This window comes from Canis lupus, chromosome 20 (genome assembly GCF_011100685.1).
Source record: "Canis lupus familiaris isolate Mischka breed German Shepherd chromosome 20, alternate assembly UU_Cfam_GSD_1.0, whole genome shotgun sequence".
NCBI classification, from domain to species: Eukaryota; Metazoa; Chordata; class Mammalia; order Carnivora; family Canidae; genus Canis; species Canis lupus.
The window spans coordinates 5,049,700-5,076,502 of NC_049241.1; the positions used below are offsets into that span (position 1 = coordinate 5,049,700).

At 45.8% G+C, this 26,803-nt stretch overlaps 1 protein-coding gene across 5 annotated transcripts in view; it reads left to right on the forward strand.

Moving 5' to 3' along the window:
- FGD5 (FYVE, RhoGEF and PH domain containing 5) overlaps window positions 1-26,803 on the forward strand; it is a 128,235-nt gene that overhangs the window by 75,202 nt on the left and 26,230 nt on the right. For 4 of the 5 annotated variants that reach the window (XM_038565566.1, XM_038565564.1, XM_038565562.1 and 1 more), the window contains exons 6-10: window positions 16,980-17,140; window positions 17,410-17,566; window positions 18,202-18,289; window positions 20,017-20,067; window positions 20,667-20,725. In XM_038565566.1, the coding sequence (XP_038421494.1) occupies window positions 16,980-17,140; window positions 17,410-17,566; window positions 18,202-18,289; window positions 20,017-20,067; window positions 20,667-20,725 (516 nt within the window). The remainder of the gene's footprint in view (window positions 1-16,979; window positions 17,141-17,409; window positions 17,567-18,201; window positions 18,290-20,016; window positions 20,068-20,666; window positions 20,726-26,803) is intronic. The other variant, XM_038565563.1, reaches the window with a different exon arrangement.

Here is a 26,803-nt window from a genome sequence, read left to right on the forward strand (position 1 = left end):
TCAGTGATGGGAAGAGCTGACCATGCATTCTGAACCTCCCCGGCTAGAAAGGTCTCTAGCTCCATTATGTTGTTTTGAGGGGTGGTAGGGTAGCCCCTGGTCTTCTCTGTTTGGGAATTCGACCCTGTGCTTGTGAAATGGTAGATAGACCTAACTCAGGGATTACTAAAAGTTCTGATCATCCAAAATTGAATCCTAGTGGTCAAGAGCCTGTTTTTGTGTATTCTATTAACTAAGAATGGATTTGATAAATTTTATTTATTTATTTATTTATTTATAAGATTGTATTTATTTATTTGAGGGAAGGAGCATGAGTAGGAGAAGCAGAGGGAGAGGGAGAAGCAGATTCCCCACTGCGCAGGGAGCCTGACTCAACTGGGCTCCATCCCAGGACCCTGAGATCATGACCTGAGCCAAAGTTAGCCACTTAACCAATTGAGCTACCCAGGCACACCTATATGGTTTAAATGTTTGTTTAAAAATGGCAAAGAAGATGCATCAACTATACTTCAAATAAAACGATGTAAGAATTTTCAATATATTCTGGATATTAGACCCTTGTCAAATACATAATTTGAAAAAAAGTGAAGAATATATGACTGAGACTGTATGTGGTCCACAAAGTCTAAAATATTTATTATGTGGCCCTTTACAGAAAAAGTTTACTGACTTCTGGGTTAAGGACTGTCCCTTCTATCCTTCCAGGAACTCAGTCATAAATGCATTCATCCCCCTGCCCATCCATCTGTATAATCATATTCTCACCCACTCATGTAGCCAGCTTTTCAACCACTCTTCTGTCCTTTAATCTGTCTGTGCCCCCTTTGGTGTATATCTGTGCTCCCATTCATAACCACCCTCAATTCACCCACTATTCAGAGGCCCACCCATCCTCCCATCCGGGCATGCATGCATCCATCCATCTACCATCCCATCTACCCATCCATCCATCCCTGTATCCCTCTGGCTTACTCCTGTTGGATGGGACATCACAGGATTTTTACAGTGCCTGTGGCACTGAGATGGGCCTTCAAGCCCATCTTCAAGATAAATAAGGCCCAGAATCTGCCCTTGAATATGGGTCTCTTTTTTGTGGGGGAAAAGGTTGAAGTAGGGAGGAAAATAAGTAAACAGTCAGTTATGCTACTCTGGGGTAAGTATAATTTGCACAATTATAGTTTTGTGCAAAATCTGCAGATGCATAGGGAAAGTAGAGACTTATTCCCCTTTGGGGTATCTAAGAAGATTGGCAGAAGAGGTGCCCTAAGATGGACTTTGAAGGAGCCCAGTGGAGGAGGGTACATAAGGCAGGTGGGCAGCATGGAAATGCTCACAGGCCTGAAGGTACATGATATGTCTGGAGAATGATGCATCATCATACATGGTTAGAACATGGATAAGTTTGAAAAGGCAGGTGGAATTGGGGGACAAATGATTAGTCCAAAAACCAAGCATAAATCCAGGCCATGGGCTTTATGCTTTTTCTTATATGTGATTTGTTATAGACCTTGAACAGCTATGGCCTGTGGACACCTTCAGTGCTCTGCTAATTCATCTACAAAACAATCCCTCCCTAGCAAAAGCTGAAAATCCCTACCATGAGTTCCTCTTTTGGGCTAAGGCATTGAAGGCCTTTTCAGAAGCCAGTGTGCCAACTAGGAGAGGTGACCCTGGAGGTTATCACCGTCTGATTCCCTGAGAGAAGCTCCCTTCTCTAAGACGTCCTGTACCATCTGATTTGATCGCTATCTGCCTTTCTGGTACTGACTCCTATCACTTTTGTTGTTTGCTCCAGCCACTCTGACCTTCTCACTCTTCTTTACATACTACAAATACATTTCCATTGCATGGCTTTTGCACTTGCTTTTCCTGCTGCTGGCATGTCCTATCTGTGATCTTCTAATATCCAGTTCCTCCTTCTCATTCTGATGTCAGCTCAAAGAAGTGGTGCCCAAAACTTAGTGGCATAGAACAAGCATGTTATTATACTTGCAAATTCTTTGGACCAGGAGTTCGGACAGAGCAAAGTGGGGAGAATGTGTCTCTGCTCCCCAGTGTCTGGGGAGGACTTCAACATTAAGGGCAACTTGATGGCCAAGGGTTAGAATCACTCTAAGTTTCATCATTCAGGCTGGTAGTTAATACTGGCTATTGTCTGAGACCTCGTTTGAGCTGTTGGCCAGAACATTTACTTGTGGCTTCTCCATGTGGTCCCTCTGCATGGGTAAGTTTGGGCTTCCTCACAGCATGGTGGCTGGATTCCAAGACTAAGTGTCCCAAGAGAGAGCCAGGAGGAAGTGCGTGGCATTTTTATGACCTAGCCTTAAGTCACGTAGCACCACTTCCACCATACTTTGTTAGTGGAGACAGTCACAAAGGTCTACCCAAGTTTACAGGGAGGGGATATAGTTTCCAGCATCAATGGGGGAAATATCAAGCTTACATTACATAATGACCATGTGAGATAGGAGATATTGTTATGAGCCATTTGGGGAAAATACAATCTACTACAGAAGCCTTTTCTAATCATTCTATGTCAGTTAAAAACTGTCTTCAACTGCTAACAATAAAAACCCAGTTATGATAGCTTAAATAATTTAAAGGCGATTCTCTCATGTGAAATAAGACCAGAAATAAGAGATCTACGTCAAGTTTAGCAGCTCCACAAAGTATCAGGGACCGAAGTTTCATCTTTCTGTTACATCCATTTCCGAGGTTCCTCATGAACACAGGATGGTTCACTAACAGGATGTTGCAGTTCTAACCATCACATTCAGGTCCCAGGCAAGAACAAGAAAGGGGGGAAATTGAAAGGTCATGCTTCCAGCCCTCTGATTTTAGTATATGTGCTGCCAAAGCAAGCATGCTCCCAGCCCTCTGAATGTTTTACTCGACCACTCCTGCTTCTGTCTCACTGGGCACTACTACTTGCAAGGGACATCAGGGACAACTGGGACATCAGGCACCCAGGGAAGGCTCTCCCCATTGCGAAGGCAGAGACCAAGCAGAAAGCACTGGAGGACTTCTGAGATTCAGTCTCACAACTGGCACATCATCACTTCTTTCTGCCTACATCCCAATGGCCAGAGCAAGTGCCATGGTGTGGCCCAAAGACGCAGGACAGGGATCTGTTCTCCCCATGATAGGCCATGGCAAGGATGTGAATGCTGGGAAGGAACCATAGCCGTGCCTCCTCTTCTGCACCATCTCACACTTCATGTTATTTTCTTCACAGAACTGTTCATATCTAAAATCATCTAATTTATGTATTTATTTACTTGTGATGTTATTTTCATTTTTGTTCAGTTCTAAGTACTTTCTAATTCCCCTTGTGATTTCTTCTTTGACCCATGAGTTATTTAAAATTATGTTGTTCCATTTCTAACTATTTGTGAATTTCCCAAATATCCTCCTGTTGCTGACTTTTAATTCCATAGTGGTTGGAGAATATACTTTGTGTGGTTTTAAATTTTTTGAGATTTGTTTTATGACTGGCATATAGTATATCCTGGGGAATGTTCTGTGTGTGCTTGAAAAGAATGTGTTTTCTGCTCTAGCTGGTGGCTGTCCTGTAGAGATCACTTGGATCAGGCTGATTGACAATGCTGTCTTCTACATCCTTGCTGGCTTTTTGTCTCCTCCTTCTGTCCCTTACTGGGAGTGGAGTATTGATTATTGAGTATCTATTTCTCCCTTCCATTCTGTCCACTTTTCTTCATTTATTTTGGGGGTATTTTTAGGGACTTGTTTATTGCTTTATCTCCCTCACTAAACTCAGAGCTCCTTGAGGACAAAGAGCTTGACTGGTCCCATTCCCTGTGTCTTGTGAGGCCAGGTACACCATTAGGGCTCAGTAAATATCTGATGAGTGAGTGATGGTGGGGTCAATCCTTCCAGCAGTCTGAACCACTTCTTCAGTTAGAAATATTTCCTGTGCACTCCTTATGTGCTATGTACTGATGTACTGAGTCCTTGACCTTCCAGAACTGACAGTCTAGGGAGGAGACAGGCACAAAAAGGGACAATGTTAGTACGATGGTAGGGGCATACTGAACCTGAGGTTCAGAGGAAGCACCCGTCCCAGGCTTTTGGGGATTGAAGAAGGATTCCCAGAGGAAACGTGTCTAAGCTGAGACCTGAAGGATGGGGAGCAATTGGCCAGGTGAGGAAGGCTTGTACCTGGCAAGGGGATCTTCATGTGCTAAGGTCTGGAGGCCAGAGATTGGCTGTTTGGGAACTGAAAGAAATGCCGCATGGCTGGAGGGTGTGTGTGAGTGAGAGTCATGTTCGAGGGGTGGGTTTGATCCCCAGAAGGTCTTTGGGGAGGCCATTGGGTGATTCCAACAGGAGGGGTCACTGGAGTGCTGCAGGTGGTGATTGGCTGGCTGAGGGGTGCAGGAGAGGCAGGGAGGGTTCCACACTGACCTTAGATTTCCAGCTTGCTGACTTACCATAGCATCAAGTGCTGGGAGGGATCAGGGTAGGTGCAGGGGTGATGAGGAGTTTAGTGTGGGTCTTATGAAGTGTGAGGGGTGGGAGAGGGACATCTCAGTGATCAGCTGGGCACTGGATGTGCACCAGAAGTGATTGAGTGTGGAGATATCAACCGAAGCCCCGGGAGTGGCCGGGAAATCCCTAAGGGAGTTGGGGGCAGTGGGGAAAGGGCTCTCAGGTTCCTGAGGCCTGGCAGGTTTTTGGGTTTTTAAAAATTTGTTTGAGAAAAAAAAAAATTGAGAGAGAGAAAGAGTGTGCACGAGTGGGAGGAGGGGCAGAGGGAGAGGGAGAAGCAGGCTCCTCACTGAGTAGGGAGCCCACGACAGTGATGATGATGAGGACTATGACACAGGTCTCAATCCCAGGCCTCAGGGCTCGATCTCAGGCCCCTAAGATCAAGATTTGAGCCAAAGTTAGAACTTAACCAATGAGCCACCCAGGGACCCCCACCTGGCAGGTTTTTGTGAAAAGGTCAGAGGGACTAAAGGAGGAGTATTAGGAGGACACAGTACAGAATGGCAGAGGAGAGGCTTCTCAGATCCTCCCTAAATCTGTCCTGCTGATAGCACCTCCACTACCCACCTTGCTCAGTGGAAGTAGCCACCTGCAAGAGTGTCAGGAGTGCTCAGGACAGAGCCAGATTTCTCAGACTGCTTGGGGGAAGAGGACACTTACTCAAAAGCCCTCCCTTACTCTGCAAACATGTTTACTTCAACTGTGGCCTTGGTGCTGACATGACTGGGGCAAGTGTAGAATCTAGAGGGACTCAGAATCAAATGTGTGAGTTTATCTAAATTTGGGTGCTGTCAGTTTTCCCCCCACCCAGTCCTGTCCTTCCTCACCCAGACAACCCTGCCTTCTCATTGGAGGGGTGGTGGTGAGCATCTGTTGACCATTTGTTGTGTGCTTGACAATTTACATATGTTCTGTCATTTAATTACACATACTCTCTGCTCAATAAATACTTCTCAGATGGTTGAATGAGTCCAAAACTGAGTCTCAGAGAAGATGAGCGACTTGCCCAAGGTCACACAGCTAGTAAGAAGTAGGGCCAGGGCCATCTGACTCCAGAGCCCTGAGAAGGGGAGGAAACAAGTGGAAGTAGAACAGTCCGTGTAGGTGTAAGGAGCCTTAGGAGGGGAGCATCAATGTGAACAGGAGGAATGCAGTCAGGGAAGGCTTCCTGGAAGAAAGGATGTTGAGATGGACAGAGAGTATGAACAGACCTTCCAGTGGATGGGAGCAGCAGGAACAAGTGGACAGAATGGAGGGCTTGGGGGCATGGGCATACAGGAAGTTGCTAGAGAGCTGGTCTTGGGGAGAGCCTGAATAGCATGGCCCAAGGCCTTTCGTAAGGGAGGTGTAGGAATTTGGGAGCCCTGAGGACTTAAGGAGGGCAGATGCAATGAAGGAGTTTGGGGGAAGGTTGGTCTGGTGGGTTGGGTGGGAGGGGGTGATGCCGGGGAACCAGCAGGTTAACCCAGACCAGACTCCCAGGTGGCCTCATGCTGGGGAAGTTGTGTGGAGCTAGGAAGATTATGTGTCTGTCTCTTACTTTTATCTTTGAGCCCCTGTCTGCGGACAACATTAAGAAGTAACTTTTAATTGAGTGGGGAGGGTTCTGTCTTTAAGTCTTTGCTGGGCTCTTCCAGGACAGTGAGCTCATTGGTCTTTATGGACTCAGTGAGAGACAGATTTTGGTTCAGTGTGAGAAAATATGCTTTCTCCCCACCTGAACTGCCAGGGAGGGGGTGAGCTCTCCTTATAGGGAGGTACGAATGTAGTAACTTTTGAGGAGTTCTTAGTAGAGGGGTTTCTACCCCAGGTGTGTGGCTCTTCCCTGTATGTTTTCATTCAATTCAGGAAAAAATTGCTATGTGGCCCTGGAAAGTCTCTTCTTTTAATCCCTCACCCTGAGATGGCCAGTGGGACTCAGACGTTTTTAGCCATGGAAGCTCATCTTCAAATGGAATTTTACTCACCCCAATATGAATAGTAGCTGAACCCCAATATGAATAGTAGGTGAAAACAGAGATGCTTTGGTTCAAAGGTGAGTGGAGGCCAAAGTTTGGGCTCTGCCTTCACCTCCCTTACCTCCAGGTCTTCATGGAGCACAGTGTGAGAAATAGTCAAATAAATGAGTGGTTCTCCCAGTGTGGTCCCCGAACCAATGGCACCAGCATCACCTGGGAACTTGTAAGAAATGCGTATTCTTGGGCCTCATCCCACAACTGCTAAATCAGAAACCCTGGGGGAAGGGGCTGGCCATCTGTTTTAATGAACCCTCCAGGTGATACTAATGGACAGTAATGTTTGAGACCCACAGATAGATGATCCTGTAAAGACCCTTCAGCATGAGTTCTTTATGATTCCTTGCCCCTTCAAGACAGGCATCCCCTGCAACTCTAGTCCCTAACTTGGGCTGTGCACAGATAGCACCTATTTAAGAAGCCTTTAAAAATATGGTTTAAAAAATGAGTTAAAAAACATAACTTCTGGACAGCCTGAGTGGCTCAGCGGTTTAGCGCCGCCTTCAGCCCAGCACATGATCCTGGAGACCTGGGATTGAGTCCCATGTCAGGCTCCCTGCATGGAGCCTGCTTCTCCCTCTTGCCTGTGTCTCTGCCTCTCTCTGTCTCTCTCTGTGTCTCTCATGAATAAATAAATAAAATCTTAAAAAAAAAAACAACTTCACAGTTATGAACAAAGCTGGGTCAATTTAAGGGTGAAATGAAAGTGAATGAGACACAATCTGCTTCTGCATAATTGGAGAAAAGATAACAGAAACATATAGAGTAAATATATAGCCTAATAATGCAAAATATTGTAAAGCCATTACTTTTAAGACTGGGATACACATAGCGCTGCCTCAAGGTATGTAGTAGGTGTCCAGGAGTACTCAAGGCCACGGGATAAACAGAACACATTTTCTAAGAGCATCTGCTTTGCTTCAGATACATATTTTGAAGTAAACTAAATCACACATGGATATATTTTAGAGAATAATGTAAAATATGCCTTAATTCTTAAGCTAAAATATGAGACTTCAGAGACATTCTGAAATCAGGGTAGTTTCATTCAGGCTGTGACCCCAGAGTTCTGGAGACTGTAGGATACTTGAAAGACCACTAGACGGATTGATGAAATAACCTAGGAGGGCTTCATGATGGAGGTGGCATTTGAAGCAGCTTTAAAAGATGAGCAAGATATGGATCAGATGCCAGAAGCGCAGAACAAAGACACAGAGGCTGGGAAAGAGGATTCCTATAAAGCAGTGGTGCTCAAAGTGTGGACCCAGGACCAGCAGCAGCAGCATTACCTGGAACATGGGAGAAATGAAAATTATCCAGCCCCACCCCCAGCCTCCTGAGTGGAAGCTCTGGAGGCAGGCCTAGTGATCTGGGTTCGAGTAAGTCCCACAGATGATTGTGAAGCATGCTTATCCTGGAGAAGCACTGGTATGCAGAGTGAGCAGTGAGGTGCAGAGGCAGGCTGGACAGGCTCTTAAAGCACCATGAACTCCAGGCCCAGGGAGTTGAAATGAAGGGCTTGGAGGAGACACAAACACAGTGGGGACAAGCAATGCTTGTCTTCCTTCTTCCAGGGACCTCGGAGAGCTGTTTTCCTTTTTAAAAACTGTTTTGTAACTTACATACAGTTAAATGCATGAATCTTAAGGGTAGGGCTTAAATCCTTAGTATGTGTGTGTATGTGCACTTGTAACCACCACTCAGAACATTTTCATCATCCCAGCAGATGCCTCTGTGCCCCTCCTCAGTCCATGTCACCCTCCAGAGGTTACCACTATTTCGCTTTCCATCATATTCGATTGGTTTAGCCTGTCATGGGACCTCATATGAATGGAATCATGAATTATGTATTCTTCTGTGTCTGGCTTCTTTAGTCCAACATAATATGTGAGATTCATCCACGTTTTCATACTTATCAGTATTCTTTTGTGTGTATATACCACCGTTGGTATATCTGTCCTCCTGTTAATGATCATATTTAGCTTGTTTCCAGCTCAGGCTATTCTAAAGCTGCTATGAATGCTCTCATATGTATCTTTAGGGAACATGAGTACTCATTTCTCCTCAGTATCTGCCTAGAATGGAATTGTTGGTCACAGAGTAAGCACAGATTCAGCTTAATTAGGAACTGCCAAATGGGTTTTCAAGGCGGTTGAAGCAATATTTACTTCCACCCCCAACATCTGGGAATAACGTTCCTCATGCTGCCAGCACGCGGGAATTGTCAGTCTTACTTGTGGCCATTCTGGTGATCACGTGGTGGTTTCTCATCGTGGGTTTAGCTTGCATTTCCTTGATGGTTTATGAAATTGAGTATCTCTCTGTTTATTATTTATTTCCATTTGGAAATCCTCATTTAAAGGCTTTTTGCTTACCTTTTAATTGGGTTGCCTGTCTTTTTCTTACTGGTCTGTAGGAATTCCTTAAGTATTCTGAACATAAGTCTATTTTCAGATATGCATATTGTGAATATTCTCCCAATCTGTGGCTTCCCTCTTCAATTTTTTTAACAGCTTAGTTGAGATATAAATCTCATACCATACAATTCAACCATTTAAAGTATAAACTGCAATAGTTTTCTGTTATGTTTAGAGTTGTGTAGTCATCACAACAATCAATTTTGGCACATTCTCATCACCCCAAAGAGAAACTGCAAACCCCTGAGTTGTCACTCCCCATCACCCTGCCTCAGCCCTAGGCACTCAGCTATTGAATTCTATCTCTGTAGATTTTCCTGTCCTTGACATTTCATATAAATTGTAGTCTTTTGTCATTGGTGTCTTTCACCTAGTATAACGTATTCAAGGTTCATCTGCATTGCAGTATGTGTCCGTACTTCATCCCTTTTAATGGCCAGCATTCCATTGTGTAGATAGACCACATTCTGTTTATCCATTTATTAGTTGATGGACATTTGAGTGCTTTTCACTCTTTGACTATTCTGAAAATGCTGCTATGATCATTCACGGACAAATTCTTGTGTGAATATATGTTTTCCATTCTCTTGGAGATATACCTAGGAGAGCAGTTGCTGGATCATATGGTAGTTTTTTAACCTTTTGAGGAACTACCAGTTGTTTTCCAAAGTGGCTGCACCATTTTAGATGCCCACCAGTAGTGTGTGAGAGTTCCAGTTTCTCCCACCTCCTTGCAGGACTTATTATCTTTTTTATTATAGCCATCCTGATGGGTGCAAAGTGGGATCTCACTATGGTTTTGATTTTGCATTTCCCTAATGACTAATGATGTCAGACATCTTTCCATGTGCTTCTTGGTTATTTGTATATTTTCTTTGGACAAATGTCTTCAAATCCATTGCCCATTTTTTAATGGGTTATCTTTTCATTGTAATTCTATATACAAGTCCCTTATCAGATCTGTGATTTGCAAATATTTCCTCTCATTCTGTGGGTTGTCGTTGTTCACTCACTCAATAGTGTCCTTTGAAGCATAAAAGTTTTTAATTTTGTTGTAATCTAATTTATCTGTTTTCTTTTGTTGCTTGTGCTTTTGGCGTCATATCTAGGAAAGCTCTGCCTAGCCCCAAATCACAAAGATTTACTCCCATATTTTCTTTAAAGAGTTTCATAGTTTTAGCTCTTACACATAAGTACTTACTTCTGGGTTGATTTTTGTGTATGGTATAAAGAAGGAGTCCAGATTCATCCTTTTGAATATGGATATCCAAATATCTCAGCACCATTTGTTGAAAAGGCTTTTTTCCCCACTGAATTTTCTTGGCACCCTTGTTAAAAATCACTTGACCATAAACATTTATTCCTGGGTTCTTATTTCTATTCCATTGATCTTTATCTCTGTCCAATGCTGATACTACACAGTCTTTTTTTTTTTTAAGATTTATTTTTTGAGAATGAGAGAGAGCAAGCGGGGGGGGGGGGGGCAGAGAGAGAGACTCTTCAAGTAGACTCCCCCCTGAGTAAGGAACCTGACATAGGGCTCAGTCTCATAATCCATGAGATCATGGCCTGAGCTGAAATCAAGAGCTGGACAGTTAACTGACTGAGCCACCCAGACACCCTGATACCATTCAGTCTTGATTCCTATAGCCCTATGATAAGTTTTGAAATCAGGAAGTGTGAGTTCTTCTTTTTCAAGATAATTTTGGCTATTCTAGGTCCCTTGTACTGCCATGTGAATTTTAGAATCAGCTTGTCAGTTTCTCTAAAAAAAGGTAACTGAGATTTTTATGGGGGTTGAGGTGAATCTGTAGGGAATATTAACCTCTAACAGTGTTAAGTTGTGACTACGAGACATCTTTCCACTTACATAGGTCTCCTTTAATTTCTTTTCTTTTAGAGAGCAGGGAAGGGCAGAAGGAGAGAGACTCTTAAACCTGCTCCACACCCAGTGTGGAGCCTGATACAGGGCTTGGCTTCACAACCCTGACATCATGACCTGAACCAAAATCAAAAGTTGGATGCTTAACTGACTGAGCCACCCAGATGCCTCTTCTTTAATTTCTTTCAGTGATGTTTTATTGTTTTCAGAGTACAGGTTGTATGCTTCTTTTGTTAAATTTATTCCTAAGCATTTTATTATTTTTCATCTTTCTTTTTCAGTGATTTTAAAATTCTATTTATTTTAAAGATTTATTTATTTATTTTAGAGAGAGAGAGACAGAGCGAGAGCACAGTGGGAGGAGCAGAGGGAGAAGGAGAGAGAATCTTAAGTAGACTCCACACTGAGTGCCAAGCATGGAGGCCAGTGTGGGGCTTGATCTCACAACCCTGAGATCATGAGTCAAAACCAAGAGTCAGTGCCTCAACTGACTGCACCACCCAGTCACCCCTAATTCAACTTTACAGAAAAGTGACAAGAATAGGAAAAGTTACATAGAACAACCAAATTCCTTTTTTCCATATTTATCTGTTAACATGAAGTCTAATTTACTTATTTTTCTGAATGGCTCATACATTTTTTTAAATACAGTTTAAGTCGTCTAGGGGTGCCAGGTGCCTAGGTGGTTCAGTGGTTGAGTGTCTGTCTGCCTTTGGCTCAGGTCATGATCCCAGGGTCCTGGGATCGAGTCCCACATTGCAAAGAGCCGGCCTTTCTCCCTGCCTATGTCTCTGCCTCTCTCTGTGTGTCTCTCATGAATAAATCAATTTTTTTAAAGCCTAAAAAAAAAGGATAGGGGCACCCATGTGGCTCAGTCATTTAAGTGTCTGACTCCTGATTTTGCCCTAGGTCATGATCTCAGGGTTGTGGGATTAAGCCCTGTGTTGGGCTCTGTGCTGGGCATAGAGCCTGCTTAAGATTCTCTCTCCCTTTGCCCCTCCCAACTTCCTCTCTTCTTAAAAAAAAAAGTCTTTGTGTGCCTCTACATAGAATTATTTTCAGGGTTCCAAAATATCCTCCTGTGACTGACCAGGCCAGGTGAAGCCATGTCTACTGAACAGCTCGGGGCCTGCCAGTGCATGTTTGTGACATTGGGCGGGTATGGTTGAGGTTGATTCGTATTTGGCCAGATGGGATCCTAGTGAGTCCATTTGAGTTTTGGCAGCAACATCAGTGGTTTGACTATTTGCAGGGAGGAGGAAATCCTGGTTACCCACCAACTGTTGATCCCAGAGAACAGAGATGCTGTGTTTCCCAGAAAACTCATTAGTGGGTTTAGAGAAGAGAGAAAGGGGCCAAGGGACCAGGCCCCTGCACGTGAGGTCTCTGCTTCTACTGCACACAAGCCCAAGACAGGGTTCTAAGAACCATGTGAGCTCCGGGAAATGTCTGGGCTCCAGAGGCAGAGAGGCAGTCCCTACATTCGGGCCTCTCGACCAGACTGCCTCAGGGTCTCCGAGGGTGGGCACAAGCCCGGCCAGCACTCTGAAGAACCAGGTTCTAGTCTACCTCCTGGACCTGAGCAAGTCACTCCCCTGTCTGGGCCCATCTGTAAATGTGAGGTTAGTGTGGAGCAATGGAAAGATCTGGGACTTTGGAGTCAATCTGACTTGGGCTCAAATCTTGCCATCTTGGTGGCATTGGGCAAATTACGTAACCCCTCTGGGCCTGGTTATTTTATCAGCTAATAGAAATAATATTAGTGTGAAAGTGAGAGGGTTGTTCTGAAGATTAGATGGGAAAGTGAATGTACAGTGTTGAACACACATGGCTAACATGGTGCAAGTTTTTGGTACATATTGGCTGTTGTCATGTGTTGCTCACCTTCCCTGGGAGCACCCTGGAGCGCTCCCACTCTGGGTGCTGGGGATACAGAGATAAGTAAAACTCAGTCTAGGGAAGAAGGAAGGCACAGGAACAAATCATCCTAAAACATAACAGAAGGCAATGTACACAAACTCTGTGAAGCATGAATTTGTATCCCCATTTAACAGAGGGGGAAATTGAGGTCCACAGGGATGAAGTGACTTTCCCAAGGTCACACACAACTCTCTAGGTAGACAGGGACTCATTTGTGTTCTTCAGGCCTTGACTTGGGACCTAGAGGCTCTGAGGCTGGAACGGGAGCTCCACAGAGAGCTGGGAAGTGAGTATGGTGAGAAGGCAGACCAGATCAGAAAGGCCTCTGGTGCCCAGAGGGGTTCGGACTGGACCCAGCAGGCATTGAGACCACTCCACTCAGTTCTTTTTCCTTATTATCTGTAGTCTGTCCCTTCTCTCCATCCCCATGGCCACCATTGGAGGCCACCATCTAGGCCTCTCTCCTGGATGACTGGAACGGTCTTGCTCTCATTCTGACCACCTCCAGTTTGTTCTCCCAACAAAGTTAATTTTCTAAGAGAGATCCCAGGATGAAAACCAAGTGCCTCTAAAAGCCCACAGGGCCCTGTGGGGTGGGTTCTCTGTTCTGATCCTCCAGGGCCATCATACTCTAATCCTGTACATTTTTTGCAAGGTGCACACACTCACATGCACACACACGCTGCACCCAAGACACACTCAATTTAGTTCCTCCTCCGCCTCAAGGCCTTTGCACGTGCTGTCCCCACTGCCTGAAACACTCCCCTCTTTTTTCAGTGGAGGTGTTGCCTTCCTGGCATGCTTTCCCAGAGGTAAGCCAGGTCTCCCTCTTATGACCAACTGTGGCTCCTATGCTTTTCCCCATCACAACACTTATACCTATGCATCGAATTTGTGTTTTTACTCCTCTCTTTTTCCTAGATTACAAACTCTTTGAGGGCATAACAACATTTCCTGCTCCCACTCTCTCCTCAGGGCTTGGTGCAGAGCAGACATTCAGAATATTTGTTGAATGAATAAGGGGATGAGAGCCGGATATCTCCTACTCCCTTCCTCCGTCTGACAGACCCCAAGTGCAGTGATGGCCAGAATTATTAAGACAGCAGAAATCTTTCAGGGAGTGATAGATGGTGTGTCTGGCACTCAGCGCTGCCAGCCAATGCAAGAGTTTTAAGAACGGATGTTTGTGGCGAGTCCAATTATGCTCCAGTTTTTAAAATGAGTCATGTTGATGATGGCCATCCTGCCCGTTGGGACTAAGTCAATTTAGTGAGAATTAATTACAGATGAGAAACTAGCTTGCAGAGCAGTTAATATTTTAGCTCCCTGGGGTGCAATGCACATGCAGCCATCACTCTTGTCTTTGCTTGTCCTTCCTTCTCTCCCTTGCCTTTGCCCTCTTCCCTTTTTTTGTGGTAATCTGGGCGGCAGGGTGACCAAATTGCAATCTTAGCTCCCTATGGCCTATTGTCCTTTTCTGTTAAATAAAGGTCTTTCAGTCAGTCAGTAGTCAGCAAGTACTATCAAACTCCTCTGTGTCACATGCTCTGTTGGAGTTAAGAAACACAGCAGGAAACAAAAACAGATGTGACCCTGCTCTAAAGATGTCATACCCAAAATATAATCACAGCTGCCATGAGGATAGCACTTTACAGTTTGCAAAGCAGTTTAAACATCAGGATGAGCTTCTCAGCAGCCTCATGCTGTACTTAGTGATACTGTTATCCCTACTTTACAGATGAGGAAACTGAGGCTCAGACAAGTGACAGCTTGCCCACAGTCATCAGCTACTCTTCTGGTGTATCTGAGCTTGAACCTCGTGCAGATCCGATGACAATGTGTGAAAAATCCTCTGTCAATCAACTGCCCAAGCAAGAGGGATTATTGTCCTCATTGGGATGTTTTCTTCCTTTCTTTGGGGTGCCAGGGCTGAGAAGACTCTGCAGGGCTGGAGGCTGGCTCCTAAACATGGAGACTCATAAGGAAGAGTGGGAGGGTCCTCCTGCCCTGGGTAGAGAAACCCCTACTCCCAGTTCAGAGCGACCCCAGGATCTCAGAGCAAGCTATGGGCAGAAAGAAGGATTAAACACCACCTCCCCCTAGTTCCTTCTCACTTGTAGTTCACACTTTCTCCACCCTCTGAAACATGCTTTCAGGAAAGGCTCTGATAGCTTAGATACAATGGGATTTGGTTTCTAATTATAGCTCTAGCATGTGGCCTCCACTTAAGGACACACATGCCTTAGTTAGAGCATGTGTGAATCTATTCATTAGTTCAAGACTCAGCCCCAAGTTTCTGACCTCAGTGATGGGGCTAGAGGTGTTCTGAGACCTTCAAATTGCACCAGACTGGGGCTAATGAGGGCTGGCCTCAGGAGGAACCAGCTCATCCACCCTCCTTGGAACCACAGGCCAGGGTATGCCGCCCTCTCCTTGTCCTCCCTGCCAATTCCCGGCAGAGCAGGTTGCAGCAGCAGGAGGTCAGCTCCGGACAGGATGAGGTGTTCAGGAAGCAGAGACCTTTGTAACCCGCACATCTGTGTCCTCCGCCTGACGGCACAGGCAGCATCTTTACAGATATTGGAGGGGCAGGGCACAGCAAAGTGTCTGCCTCTCACATTCTGGGTCCTGCCCTCTCCTCAGTCCCCCCTTCCCTCCAGCCTTCCCTCTCTCTCCTCTGTCTTTCTCCCTCTCTCTTTTTCTCTGCTTTCTCATTTTTCTTTCTCTCTCCCCTTGTCCCCCTATCTGGCCCTGTACTACCTCCCTGCCTTTTTTGCCTATCCCTCTCCTTCTCCTGCATTCCTTTACGGGGGGGGGGGACCAGAAAGACTTCCTGGAGGAGGGGCTGCTCATCCTTTCAGGCATTTTGTCCTTTCAGCTCTCAATGTAAAGAGACCATTCTAGCAATGAAAACTGTTCAGCAGTGGAATTAACTGTCTTGCTTAGTCATGAGTTCTCCATCAGGGAGGCAATCAAACAAGGCATTGTGGTCATCTGTCCTGAATGCTGTAAAGGTGATCGGACCTTCTTAATTTGGGCTGGACCACAAGACCTCTCATGGGATGTCCTGCCTAATGTGCAGCGCTTCACAATTCGAGGTGATCTCAGTGTATCCCATGTATTTAAAACTACAGACCTATGGCTCTTGCAAGAGTGGGTGTAGTTGAAGATAAAAAAATTTTTCATGAGGAGGGGGCCTTGTATTTGTCATAATTTTATTTTTTTTATTTTTTTAATTTATTTTTTATTGGTGTTCAATTTACTAACATACAGAATAACCCCCAGTGCCCGTCACCCATTCACTCCCACCCCCGCCCTCCTCCCCTTCTACCACCCTTAGTTCGTTTCCCAGAGTTAGCAGTCTTTACGTTCTGTCTCCCTTTCTGATATTTCCCACACATTTCTTCTCCCTTCCCTTATATTCCCTTTCACTATTATTTATATTCCCCAAATGAATGAGAACATATAATGTTTGTCCTTCTCCGACTGACTTACTTCACTCAGCATAATTTTAATGTTCACTAAATTTAGTTGGATTTTTTTAAAGTGATTAAAACAAAGAAGAAAAAAATCATTCCTAATCTTTAAATCATTAAATTTAGTTGGATTTTTTTAAAGTGATTAAAACAAAGAAAAAAGTCATTCCTAATCTCTGAGCACAACCACTGTTTACGTTTCCCTCCATTTCCTTTTACTTTTTCCTTTGTTCCTGTTTTATAGGACTGTGTTAGGGTAGAAAGACAACTTTTGTATCCTTTCTTGATTTAGCTCTAAGACATGAATATCTGTACATAGTTACCATCTGCATCAATTTCAGTGATTGCTTAATAAGCCATGGAGGGTTTGCCTATGGTTTCTTTAGACTTTATTCTAAAGCAACACAGTACATGAACCTTTTCAAAGATAGATAATGGTAGAGCACTTTGTATTTCTTCAGAGAGGGAATTACCCAACTTTTCAGAAGAACAGCATGCCCCAAGTTCAGGAATGAACATGCTTTAAAGCCCTCCGCTATAACAGCAGTTGTGTTGGGTGCTTTTGGGGCATCAGTTACCTGTGATCACCAGGTATGTGTTATAACCCCTATTTTACAGGTGAGAACACTGGGGTCTGAAACACTGGCCTAAGGTCCTATGCTATCTGTGTGTAGGCCAGGGCTTCAGAGCCCCTCGGGAGCTGCCAGGGAGAACTTGTGCTCAGTCCTGTCAACTGCGTAACAAGCCTTTGGGGTTTCAGGATTTCCACGGAGCTGTCACAAGGGCCTTGGATGAAATAGACCAAGAGGGCAAGGACACGTTGTCCAGGGAAGAGCTGAGGCGTGGCCTAAGCGAACTCCCAGCCATCCGAGACCTTCATCAGGGAATCCTGGAGGAGCTGGGGGAGAGGCTGTTGCACTGGTGAGCTGTCCATGGACTCCTTTCCCTACTTCCACTGCAGTGGGGGGTGGGGGCAGTTAAAACCCCACCATGTGGAATGGTGTCTTCATTTGACTGATGCGGAAGCCAAGACACAGGTGTTAGGTCATTTGCCCAAAGTAAAACGAGTGGGAGTGTGAGAGGGTCAAGCTGTGGTTCCACCCAGTAACGTGACTCTAGCTCTCACCACTTACCACTGTGCTGGTCCCAAGGCTGAGTTCTCCCTGTCCCATCCCCCTCCCCGGCTGCAGGGAGGGCCAGCAGAAGGTGGCCGATGTCTTCCTGGCCCGGGAGCAGGAGTTTGACCACCATGCTGCTCACATCCTGCAGTTCGACAGGTATCTGAGTCTGCTCAGTGAGACCTGCTTGCATTCTCCACGGCTGGCAGCTGCTGTCCGTGAGTTTGAGGTGGGTCCCTTGGTCCTCTGAGAATTTGCTCTAATACACAGGGGTGGGGTGGGCATGGAAGGGCTTACTGCAAACCAGGGAGGCTTCTTGGTAGGTCTGAGGCTGAAGGTCAGAAGGGAGGGCCTGGCTGGGGGAGGAAAGGGTGGCCCAGCAGGAGGAAAGACCTAGAACTGAGAACATTCCCTGATGGGTGATTGATGACAACTCTATGACCCCCCACCATGGCAAGGGTTTTAGTGACTGTTCTCCTGTCCCAGTAGAAAAGCACAAAGCAAGCTGGGGCCCCAGCTGTTAGAGTAACCAACAAATGGACCATCAACTGGGGACCTAGTTACTAGACAGAAAATGGGGGCTTTTTTCTTTTACTGACACTAGATGCAAAGCAGGGACTAGTAGATACATGTTACTGAATGTAGCACTAACTGTGAGGCTAAGGAATGAACTGTCATGGCAGGGTGGTGCTAATCTGGGAGGCCTTCCTGGAGGAGGGAGGACCTGGTTTTAAAGAGGGGAGAAGCTCGGTGTGGCCAGGAAGTAGTGTGGATGGGACAGTGTATGAGGGATGCCATGAGCCTGGTACCTCGAGACAGGGGTCTCTAATGGAGTTTTGTCCTTCCTTTGTCTCTTGGGAGCAGCAGAGTCAGCAAGGAGGTGGCCAGAACGTGAAGCACCGGCTGCTGCGGGTGGTTCAGCGCCTCTTCCAGTACCAAGTGCTCCTCACAGGTGGGCCCCACAGGAGGTCAAGGTACACTGAGGTGATGCAGGGAAAGAAGGCACCTAGGAAGGGGTGCTGGTGACAGTGGCAAGCTGTGTGATGACCACCTCCCCTCCCCTTGTGGTGGGAATGGGTAGTAGGAGGATTGCTCTCAGTTCCTGGCTACTGTGCCTCCAGACAGCCTGGACTGTGCCACCGCTTTCCCTCTAGCTGAGCTTTGGATCCCCTGCTGCCACCTTGGAAACCTCACTTCAGTGGCCATCTTTGTCTTCCTTCAGCCTCTCCCATCCTAAAACACAGAAGCTCATACCTTCCCCTGTTCTGCATTTCCTCAGTTAGTGCTTCATTTCCCTAAAGCTGTTCTTATCACCAGTCCCTTCTTGTGGCCAAAAAAGTAGACATTTTCCACCTTAAACCTGCTCTGACCATCTCGTGGCTTAGCCACTGACAACTTCCTGCTTCTCAAAATCATCTCATCCTGAGGCTTTTGTACTCTCTCCCCCTGCCTCCCTCGACTTCTCTACTACCCCTCTCCCATCTGTATTGACAACTCCCTTCTTCCACTGTTCTGTAAATGTCAGTATTTCTTGGGGCTCAGTCCTAGGTCCTCTTTCCTTCCTCCCCACTTTACAAACTCTGCCCCAGGGAAAGTCATCCCCTCCCCTACTTCCACCTCCCAGAAACACCACACCTCTGTCCTGAGCTCCAGACTCATTTACCCAACTGCCTCCCAAATGGACAAAGATGCCAGGCCTGGAGAACTGCTGTTCCAGTGAGGGAGACAGGCAACCACACAAAGAGATATGTATGTAATTCCAGGTGGTGACCAGGCCATAAGGAAAGTCTGTTAAAGCCAGGGGACAGAGAATTTGTTCATCTAATTCAACAAGTGTTTATTGAGCATCTACTCTGTACCAGGCCCTGTGCTAGATGCTAGAGATATAGCACTGAATTAAACAGCTGAAACTCTGTGATGTTGTGGAGTTTTTACTCTAACAAACTAAGAAGGAAATAAAAATATATGTCAGAAACAAGAGCTCTGAAGAAAATAAAGCAGGCTGAGGGGATGGAGGTAAATAGGCCTCTGAATTAGATACAGCACTCAGGAAGGACCTCTCTGAGGAGGTAACATTGCACAGAGATCTCAGCAAAATGAGAACATGAACCCTACAAAAATCTGGAAGAAGAGAATACTGGATAGAGGGAATAGTGAGTGCAAAGGCCCGGGGGTATTACAGACTTGCCATGTTCAAGCAATAGTAAGAGTGCCAGCATTGCCAGAGTGAATGAGTGACGTGGAGAGGTAGTTGGAGAGGCCAGCCCATGTAGAGCTTTTGGGTATAAATGTGTTAAAGGTTTAATACATCACACTCTGCTGTGTTGATAGTCACATCTGTTCCCCTAGAAGACAGTGTGCTTCTCAGCGGCAGGGATTCACCTTGTCTGTGTCCATATCCTGAAGGCATAGCACAGCGCCAGGCACACAGCAAGCGCTGGATAGATACACGTTGAACGAGTGAACAGCTAGCCATGGTGGCAGTGATGCTGGTGATGGCTCGGGGGCTTGTTTTGTTCTAGTGTGGTGGTATCGCAGGCTAACTAACAGGGGCAAGAGGGTAGATGCCCCATTCTTCTGGCATGTTTCTTCCAAGTCTGGAGAGGGGGGCTCCTGCTGTGGACAGGAGGGGCAGTCTTCCCTGGGGCAAGCTGACCCTGGCTCTCATTCTCCCTGCAGACTATTTAAACAACCTTTGTCCGGACTCCGCTGAATATGATAACACACAGGGTAAGTGCAGCCTGAACCCAGAGGACGGCGACACATTCCTCTTTCAGTCCCTGTTTCCCAGCTCTGGTGCAGGACGCAGCCCCCTCCCTGGCAGCTGGATGTGCTGTGGGGCAGGAAACCTCTGGGGCTTCTGAGATGATTTCCCCGCCCCCCTCAAGCCTGGGACTCCCTGGGTTGGGCTGCCATCTAGTCAAAGGAGAGGGTAGTGATCAGAATTTGGTGATCGGAGATGGGCCAGAGCTAAAAAAGTCACCACAGTGTCTGTTTCCTCCCAATTCTGTGTGACTGTCCCTGCATATGACCTGCCAAGGCAGTCTCTATTTTAACATATTCTGTTTACAGCCAAGGAAACGAAGGCACAAAGTGGTCAGATCACTGTCAGGGTCACTTAAGGCAGTAGTAGCAAAGCTAGGGTTGGGCCTGTGACCTGACCCAGCCATGGGAAAAATTGGTGCCACCCACGCATAGGCCCCTGCAACTGCAATGATCTTGGGGAGTGGGTGGGGGAGAGGGGAGGATACGAAGGAGGCGAGGATGGTGGCTGCTGGGCTGGCCCTCCTTCCCAGAAGGCCCACTATCGTCTCTGCCTCCCTCCACAGGTGCACTGACCCTCATCTCCAAAGTCACAGACCGCGCCAATGACAGCATGGAGCAAGGGGTAAGTCTGTTTCCTGGGCTCCTTCTCTGGGGTTCAGGTCTAGGACCCCTCCAGCCTGCCCAGGTCTGCCTTGTGATACTCCACTTCTAGGAGTGATACAGGCAACCATCTATGTCACAGGACTTTGCAAAGAGTTCTTGGCCATTGGGTTCTGGCCCTGACACTTGCTGTGACCTCAGGTACTGTGTGTTCCTGTTCAGGTTTTTGGTTCACCATTAGAATAGTGAGGGAGGCTACAGACTTTGATAAATCTGGTAAGTAATGTCCCAACTGTGGTCTGGGACCATCTGCATTAGCACCTGGTGTGCCTTGTAAGTTACAAATCCCTCGGCACACCTTAGGTCTTCTCAGCCAGAATATCTGGGGGTAAGGTCCAGGGATATGCATTTTTAACAAGTTTGCCAGGTAAATGTTTTGCTCACAAAAGTTTGAAAATCCAAAAGAATACATGAGCTCTAAGTGCACACACAGTCTGCCAGAGTGTGACTCTGTTTGTTGGACACTGATCTGGTATTTACTAGCTTTCCGCCAAGCATGGCCAACTTTATCCCATATACCAACTCTGTTCAAGTGGCTACCTTGATTACTTATGTCCACATATTTTCTGCTCCACTAAGATGTAAATAGGCTAGAGCTTTGTGTAGAGAAGGATTCTGAGGCTGAGTCCTCGCCCAGTGGGAAAGGGTTCGGTGATGGATTAGGGATGTATTCCACCAGCAGGGGTGGGAGTGATGGTGGCATACATGCCGAGTGGTTGCTCAGCTCTGCTGTGCATCCTTATAGCGAATCATCCACAGGCAGAAGGGGGAGGCGAGTCACATCTATTGGACACCTACTCTATGTCAGCCTTGTGTTGGGGACTGGAGGTAGAGTTAAGACGTGAATCCCAACATGGAGGAAATCACAGCTTGTGAAAGGATAAATGTGTGGACATGATAAGCACCGTGAGGGAGAGAGAAAATGTCACATGGTTCAGAGAATGGAGCCATCTCTCCCAGTCAGGGCTATGAGAGGTGATGATGTGCGAGGTGCCCCCACGGGGAGCAGAGAGAGGAAAGGTGTGCCAGAAGAGGGGCTGGCCTGGGCAGAGGTATGGAGATGGCGAAGGATAGGTCACATTAGAGTTCAGAGAGCCACCCAGCTTGGACGAAGACGGGAAGAGGGTAGGTGAAGCAGGACAAGAGTCTGAAGAGAGGGTGTGCTGAGGGTGGAGGCTAAAGCCAAGTGAGTGTGAAAATCGGTACATCAGGTACGTTGTCATCATCAGGTCATCTGTCCTCCCGCTCTGGGGTTCATGAGCTCCTTGTTCTTTGTTGTTTTAGCATCCTGTATATACAGTGAAATTTCCTCCAATGTAGCCAGAGACAGAAGTGCTTTGGCGTCCCATGCCCCGTCATGACATAGCAGCAGAGGGGCTGGCTTCTCTGCACCCTGCTTCAGCCAGGGATGCCTCTGTTTCCAAGAAGGAAAACTAGGTCAGAAGGGCCATGTCTTCTCTCCTGTGGGTGAGCTCATGTGCGGCAACCTCTTGCAAGAGGAGCTGGAGTAGCCGCAGGCCGACCCCCTCTCCACCCCAACTCCCCTGGCTTTGTCGAAGACTGGGGTTAGACGCTGTGCCTGGCACAGGCTGGCCCTGATCTCCAGCTGCCTGGGGACACCACGTGGGGCCTGCCCTGGATTGGCAGCCCCTGTTGCGCACTTGCTGGGACCAGGCTAGGGCTCTGCCTGGGGCATGGGCAGGCAGGTCCAGATAAACCCAATGTCAGGGCAGAGCTCAATGGCTTGAGTGGCTAAAGGGCAGGCTGGGGCTCTGCATCTCCCTCCCCATGGCCACTGCCCACCTCAGGCCTCATCACCTCCCAACCTTGCCATTCCATTCAGAGTGATCCTGTTAAAATAGATCTGATGGTGCCATTCCCCTTTTTTACAAAGCCTTCTGTGTCTCCACATTGCGTTCAGTGGAAGTACTTTAGGGAGGTACTTCCTGGTTGTAAGAACCACAGAAGACTTCCTGGAGGTGGCAACATTCACGTGACCTTTATGCTCACATCAGACCATTGCTACAACTCCCCACAAAGGTAGCAAAGCTGGAGATATGGTTTCTAGAAAGAGCCAAATCCCACCACCCTGAAATGGGGCCCACATACCTACCTGACACCTGGTCTGAAATGCCCCTGATAAGCTCACTAGGATAAAGCACTGGCAGCCAAGCCAAACTATAAATCCATTGAGCAGCCCATTAGCAGAAGACTGTTAGTGATGAGAGAAGCTTTGGGAAGTGTGACTCTAAGAACTGGGGCCTGGGTAGCCCCTCCTATGCCATGATCCTCACATTTTGAGGGAAGACAAGGAATAAATAGGAACAATGTGAAGATGGGATGGGAACATCTTAGAAGTGTGAAAAGTCATCTTCTCCAGCATTTTAGGAAAGGCTGTAGCAGATTCCCATGTAGCATCCTTCTCATGGTGACCATAGCTGCCTCTGTTGAGCATGGGATTGTGCCGATATTCCCCTCTGAACAGCAGAGGCACTATTATCAGCCCAGTGTCACAAGCAAGGAAACTAAGGTCTGGAGAGACAAGTTGCTTCACCAGGATCACACAGCTCTCAGCATGGGACCGAGGCTTGAACTTAAACCTTTCTTAGCCTCTAGGCCAGACATGGCTGCATACATTACTCACAAGTTCAGACCTGCAACCTCACACACGTTCTTGTGTGAAAACATGTGCATATGCCCATGTGCGTGGCACCTGCTCCTTTCTCACATGACACACATAAATGTACAAATGGCCCTTTGTTTTTTTCTCTCGCATTTGGGTTTTTCTTTTTCTTTTTTCTTGACCCAGCTATGAGGAATGTCATGAATGTAGGCATGGAGGTTCGGAGTCGGCTCCCAGGTTTGTGAGCCCTGGGTGCTCCTTCAAGGACTGGTCACAGGTTAGATCAGAGGGTGGATGTACCTTGCTTTTAATTGCAGTCACTCAGACCAAGCCTCAGAGGATTCCCTAGAAGAAAAATCCCACATCTAGTTGTAAGGTCAGGCTTTCAAGGCTTTTGATCAAATTGGCCATTGACTGTCCTCTTCCCCATAGCATGAGAGTAAACTGTCTCCCTCTAGAACAGAGAGGACAGGTGTAAGTCTGGGTTCTCCGATTTTTAATGTTTTTTTTTTAAATAGACTTAAATTTTTATTGAGTTACAATACACGTAACATAAAATTGACAATTTAACCACTTTTTTTTTCAATTTAACCACTTTTAAGTGCACAGTTCATCAGCATTAAGTACCTTGACATTGTTGTGTGACCATCACCACCATCCACCTTCAGAACTTTTTCACCATCTCCAACTGAAACTATCCCCATTAAATGCTATAAGCCCCTCCCTGCAACCCCTGGCAATCACCGTCCTACTTTGTGAACAGCGTTTAGTTTTTAGGAAAATTTTAAACTTACAGAAAAAATTGAGAAAGAGAATATAGAAAGTTCCCATGTATCCCACGCAGTTTCCCCTAGTACTAGCTAGCATCTTTGTATTAGTATGGTACATTAAAGAACCAGTATTGATACGGTATTATTAAAGTTCACTCAAATGTTTCCTTAATCTTTGCCTAATGTTTGTTCCAAGTTCCCATCCAGTATATCACACTTAGTCATCATATTTCCTTTGGCCTCTCTTGACTATAATGGTTGCTCAGACTGTCCTTGGTTTTGATGACTTTGACAAATTTGAAGAATACTGGTCCAGGTATATTAAAGGATGCCCCCCTATTGGAATTGTCTGATAGTTTTCTCATGAACAAACTGGATTCATAGGTTTTGGGAGAAATATCATGGAAGTAAAGTACCACTTTCATGACATTGTACTGAAATGACAACTGGTACACACTGTACCAGTACACACTGTACTGTACACCAGTATTGTACACACTGGCAACATGGTTTGGGAGTGCTGATGTTGACTTTGACCACCTGGCTGAGGTTTTGTTTGTCAGATTTCTCCAATTTTATTTAAACTTCATAAGGTTATCCCTTCTCCCCACATAGTCCATACTTGTTGGAAGAAAGTCATTATGCACAGCCCACATTTAAGGAATGAGGAGTTATATTCCCTCTCCTTGAAGACCAAGCATCTGCCTAAATTATTTGGAATTCTTCTGCATGGGATCTTTGTCTCTTCTTCCTTATTTTTTAAATATATTTACTCATCATAAGTAAATCATTTAAATCAGTAAGTGCTGGGGTGCCTGGGTGTCTCAATCAGTTAAGCATCTGCCTTCAGCTCAGGTCGTAATCTCAGGATCCTGGGATCGAGCCCCAAGTCGGGCTCCCTGCTCGGCAGGGAGTCTGCTTCTCCCTCTCTCTTTCCCCCTGCTCGCGCTCTCTATCTCAATTGAATAAGTAAAATCTTTATAAATAAATAAATCAGTAAGTGCTCATGGATATTTGTTTTATGTTTAGATTATGATCTCCTACCACTTTATTTATTTCTCAAGTTGTTGCAGCTTTGGCCATTGGGAGCCCTGTCAGTTGGTTCCTCTGTACTTTCCATGTACCCTCCATCAGTATGGATTTGGGTGGGATTTTTTGTTTTGCTGATTTTTTGAGCACTTTCCTACTTTCTGGCACTACAAAGATGTCCCAGGCTTATCTTGTTTATTTCCTTCCCCAGACTTAGAATCAGCCATTTCTCCAAGGAGTCCTGGTTCCTGAGAATGGTATTAGAAGCCAAGATCTGGGCACAAAGTAGGCTATCCTATCTTTCAGGTCCTCTTACTTTCTTTTTTTTTTTTTTTTTTTAAAGATTTTGTTTATTTATTCATGACACACAGAGAGACAGAGACACAAGCAGAGGGAGAAGCAGGCTCCATGCAGGGAGCCCGACGTGGGACTTGATCCCGGGACCCCGGGGTCACGCCCTGGGCCAAAGGCAGCGCTAAACCGCTAAGCCACCCGGGCTGCCCTCCTCTTACTTTCAGAGCAAAAAATTAAGTGTTTATATAGTAACCTGTGTGTATACTCATGTCTGTAAATATTTTTATACATAACCATCTGTATCCATATTAAAGTATATATGAGTTCTTACTGATAGCCCCAATTCTGATCATTACCATGTGGATCATTCTAGCCTCATCCCCTTGCTTATCTATATAATTTCCACTCCAGCATTAAGAAACCTGGGTCCCACCATCCATAGCCCATTTATTTGATTGGTCAATTTACCTTCATTCTTGAAAGACATTTTCCTGGGGAAAATATCTGGATTGACCAATTTTTTTTCTAAAGATGCCATTCCACTATCTTATGACCTGTATAGTTTCTGATAAGAAATCCACTGTAATATTAATATTTATCCCTCTTACACAGTGTGTCCCTTTGTTCTGGCTGCCTTCAAGGTCTCTTTATATTTGACTTTTAGAAGTTTGACTATGGTATCTAAGTATGTATGTTTTTAGGGGGCTGTGATTATCAAGATTCCTGGGTCTATTGTCATTCATTAATTTTGGAAAATTGTCTTAGATGCTCTGCTCCCCACACCCACTCTTTTTTCTCCTTGTGTTTTAGTTTGTTAATTGCAACCTATCTACCTCCAAGTTCATTTATTCTTTCCTCAGCTCTGATTAGTTTGCTGCTAAGCCTGTCAAGGGAATTCTACATTTCTAATATTACATTTTTTGTTTTTAACATTTCCATTTGACTCTCTTTTATAGTTTCTATCCCTGTGGAAATTCTCCATCTGTTCATGCATGCATCCTACTTTTTTCACTAGCTCCTTTAACATACTAATTATAGTTATTCTAAAGTCCTTGTCTGGGGCACCTGGGTGGCTCAGTGGTTGAGCATCTCCCTATGGCTCAGGTCATGATCCTGGGGTCCTGGGATCAAGTCCCACATCAGGCTCCCCACAAAGAGCCACCTCCTCCCTCTGCCTGTGTCTCTGCCTCTCATAAATAAATAAAATCTTTTTAAAAAATAAAGTAAAATAAAGTCCCTGTCTGATGGTTTTACTAACATTTGTGTCACCTCTCCTGGTTTTGTTGAATGCTTTATTTCTTGAAAATTAATTAGAGTTCTTTCT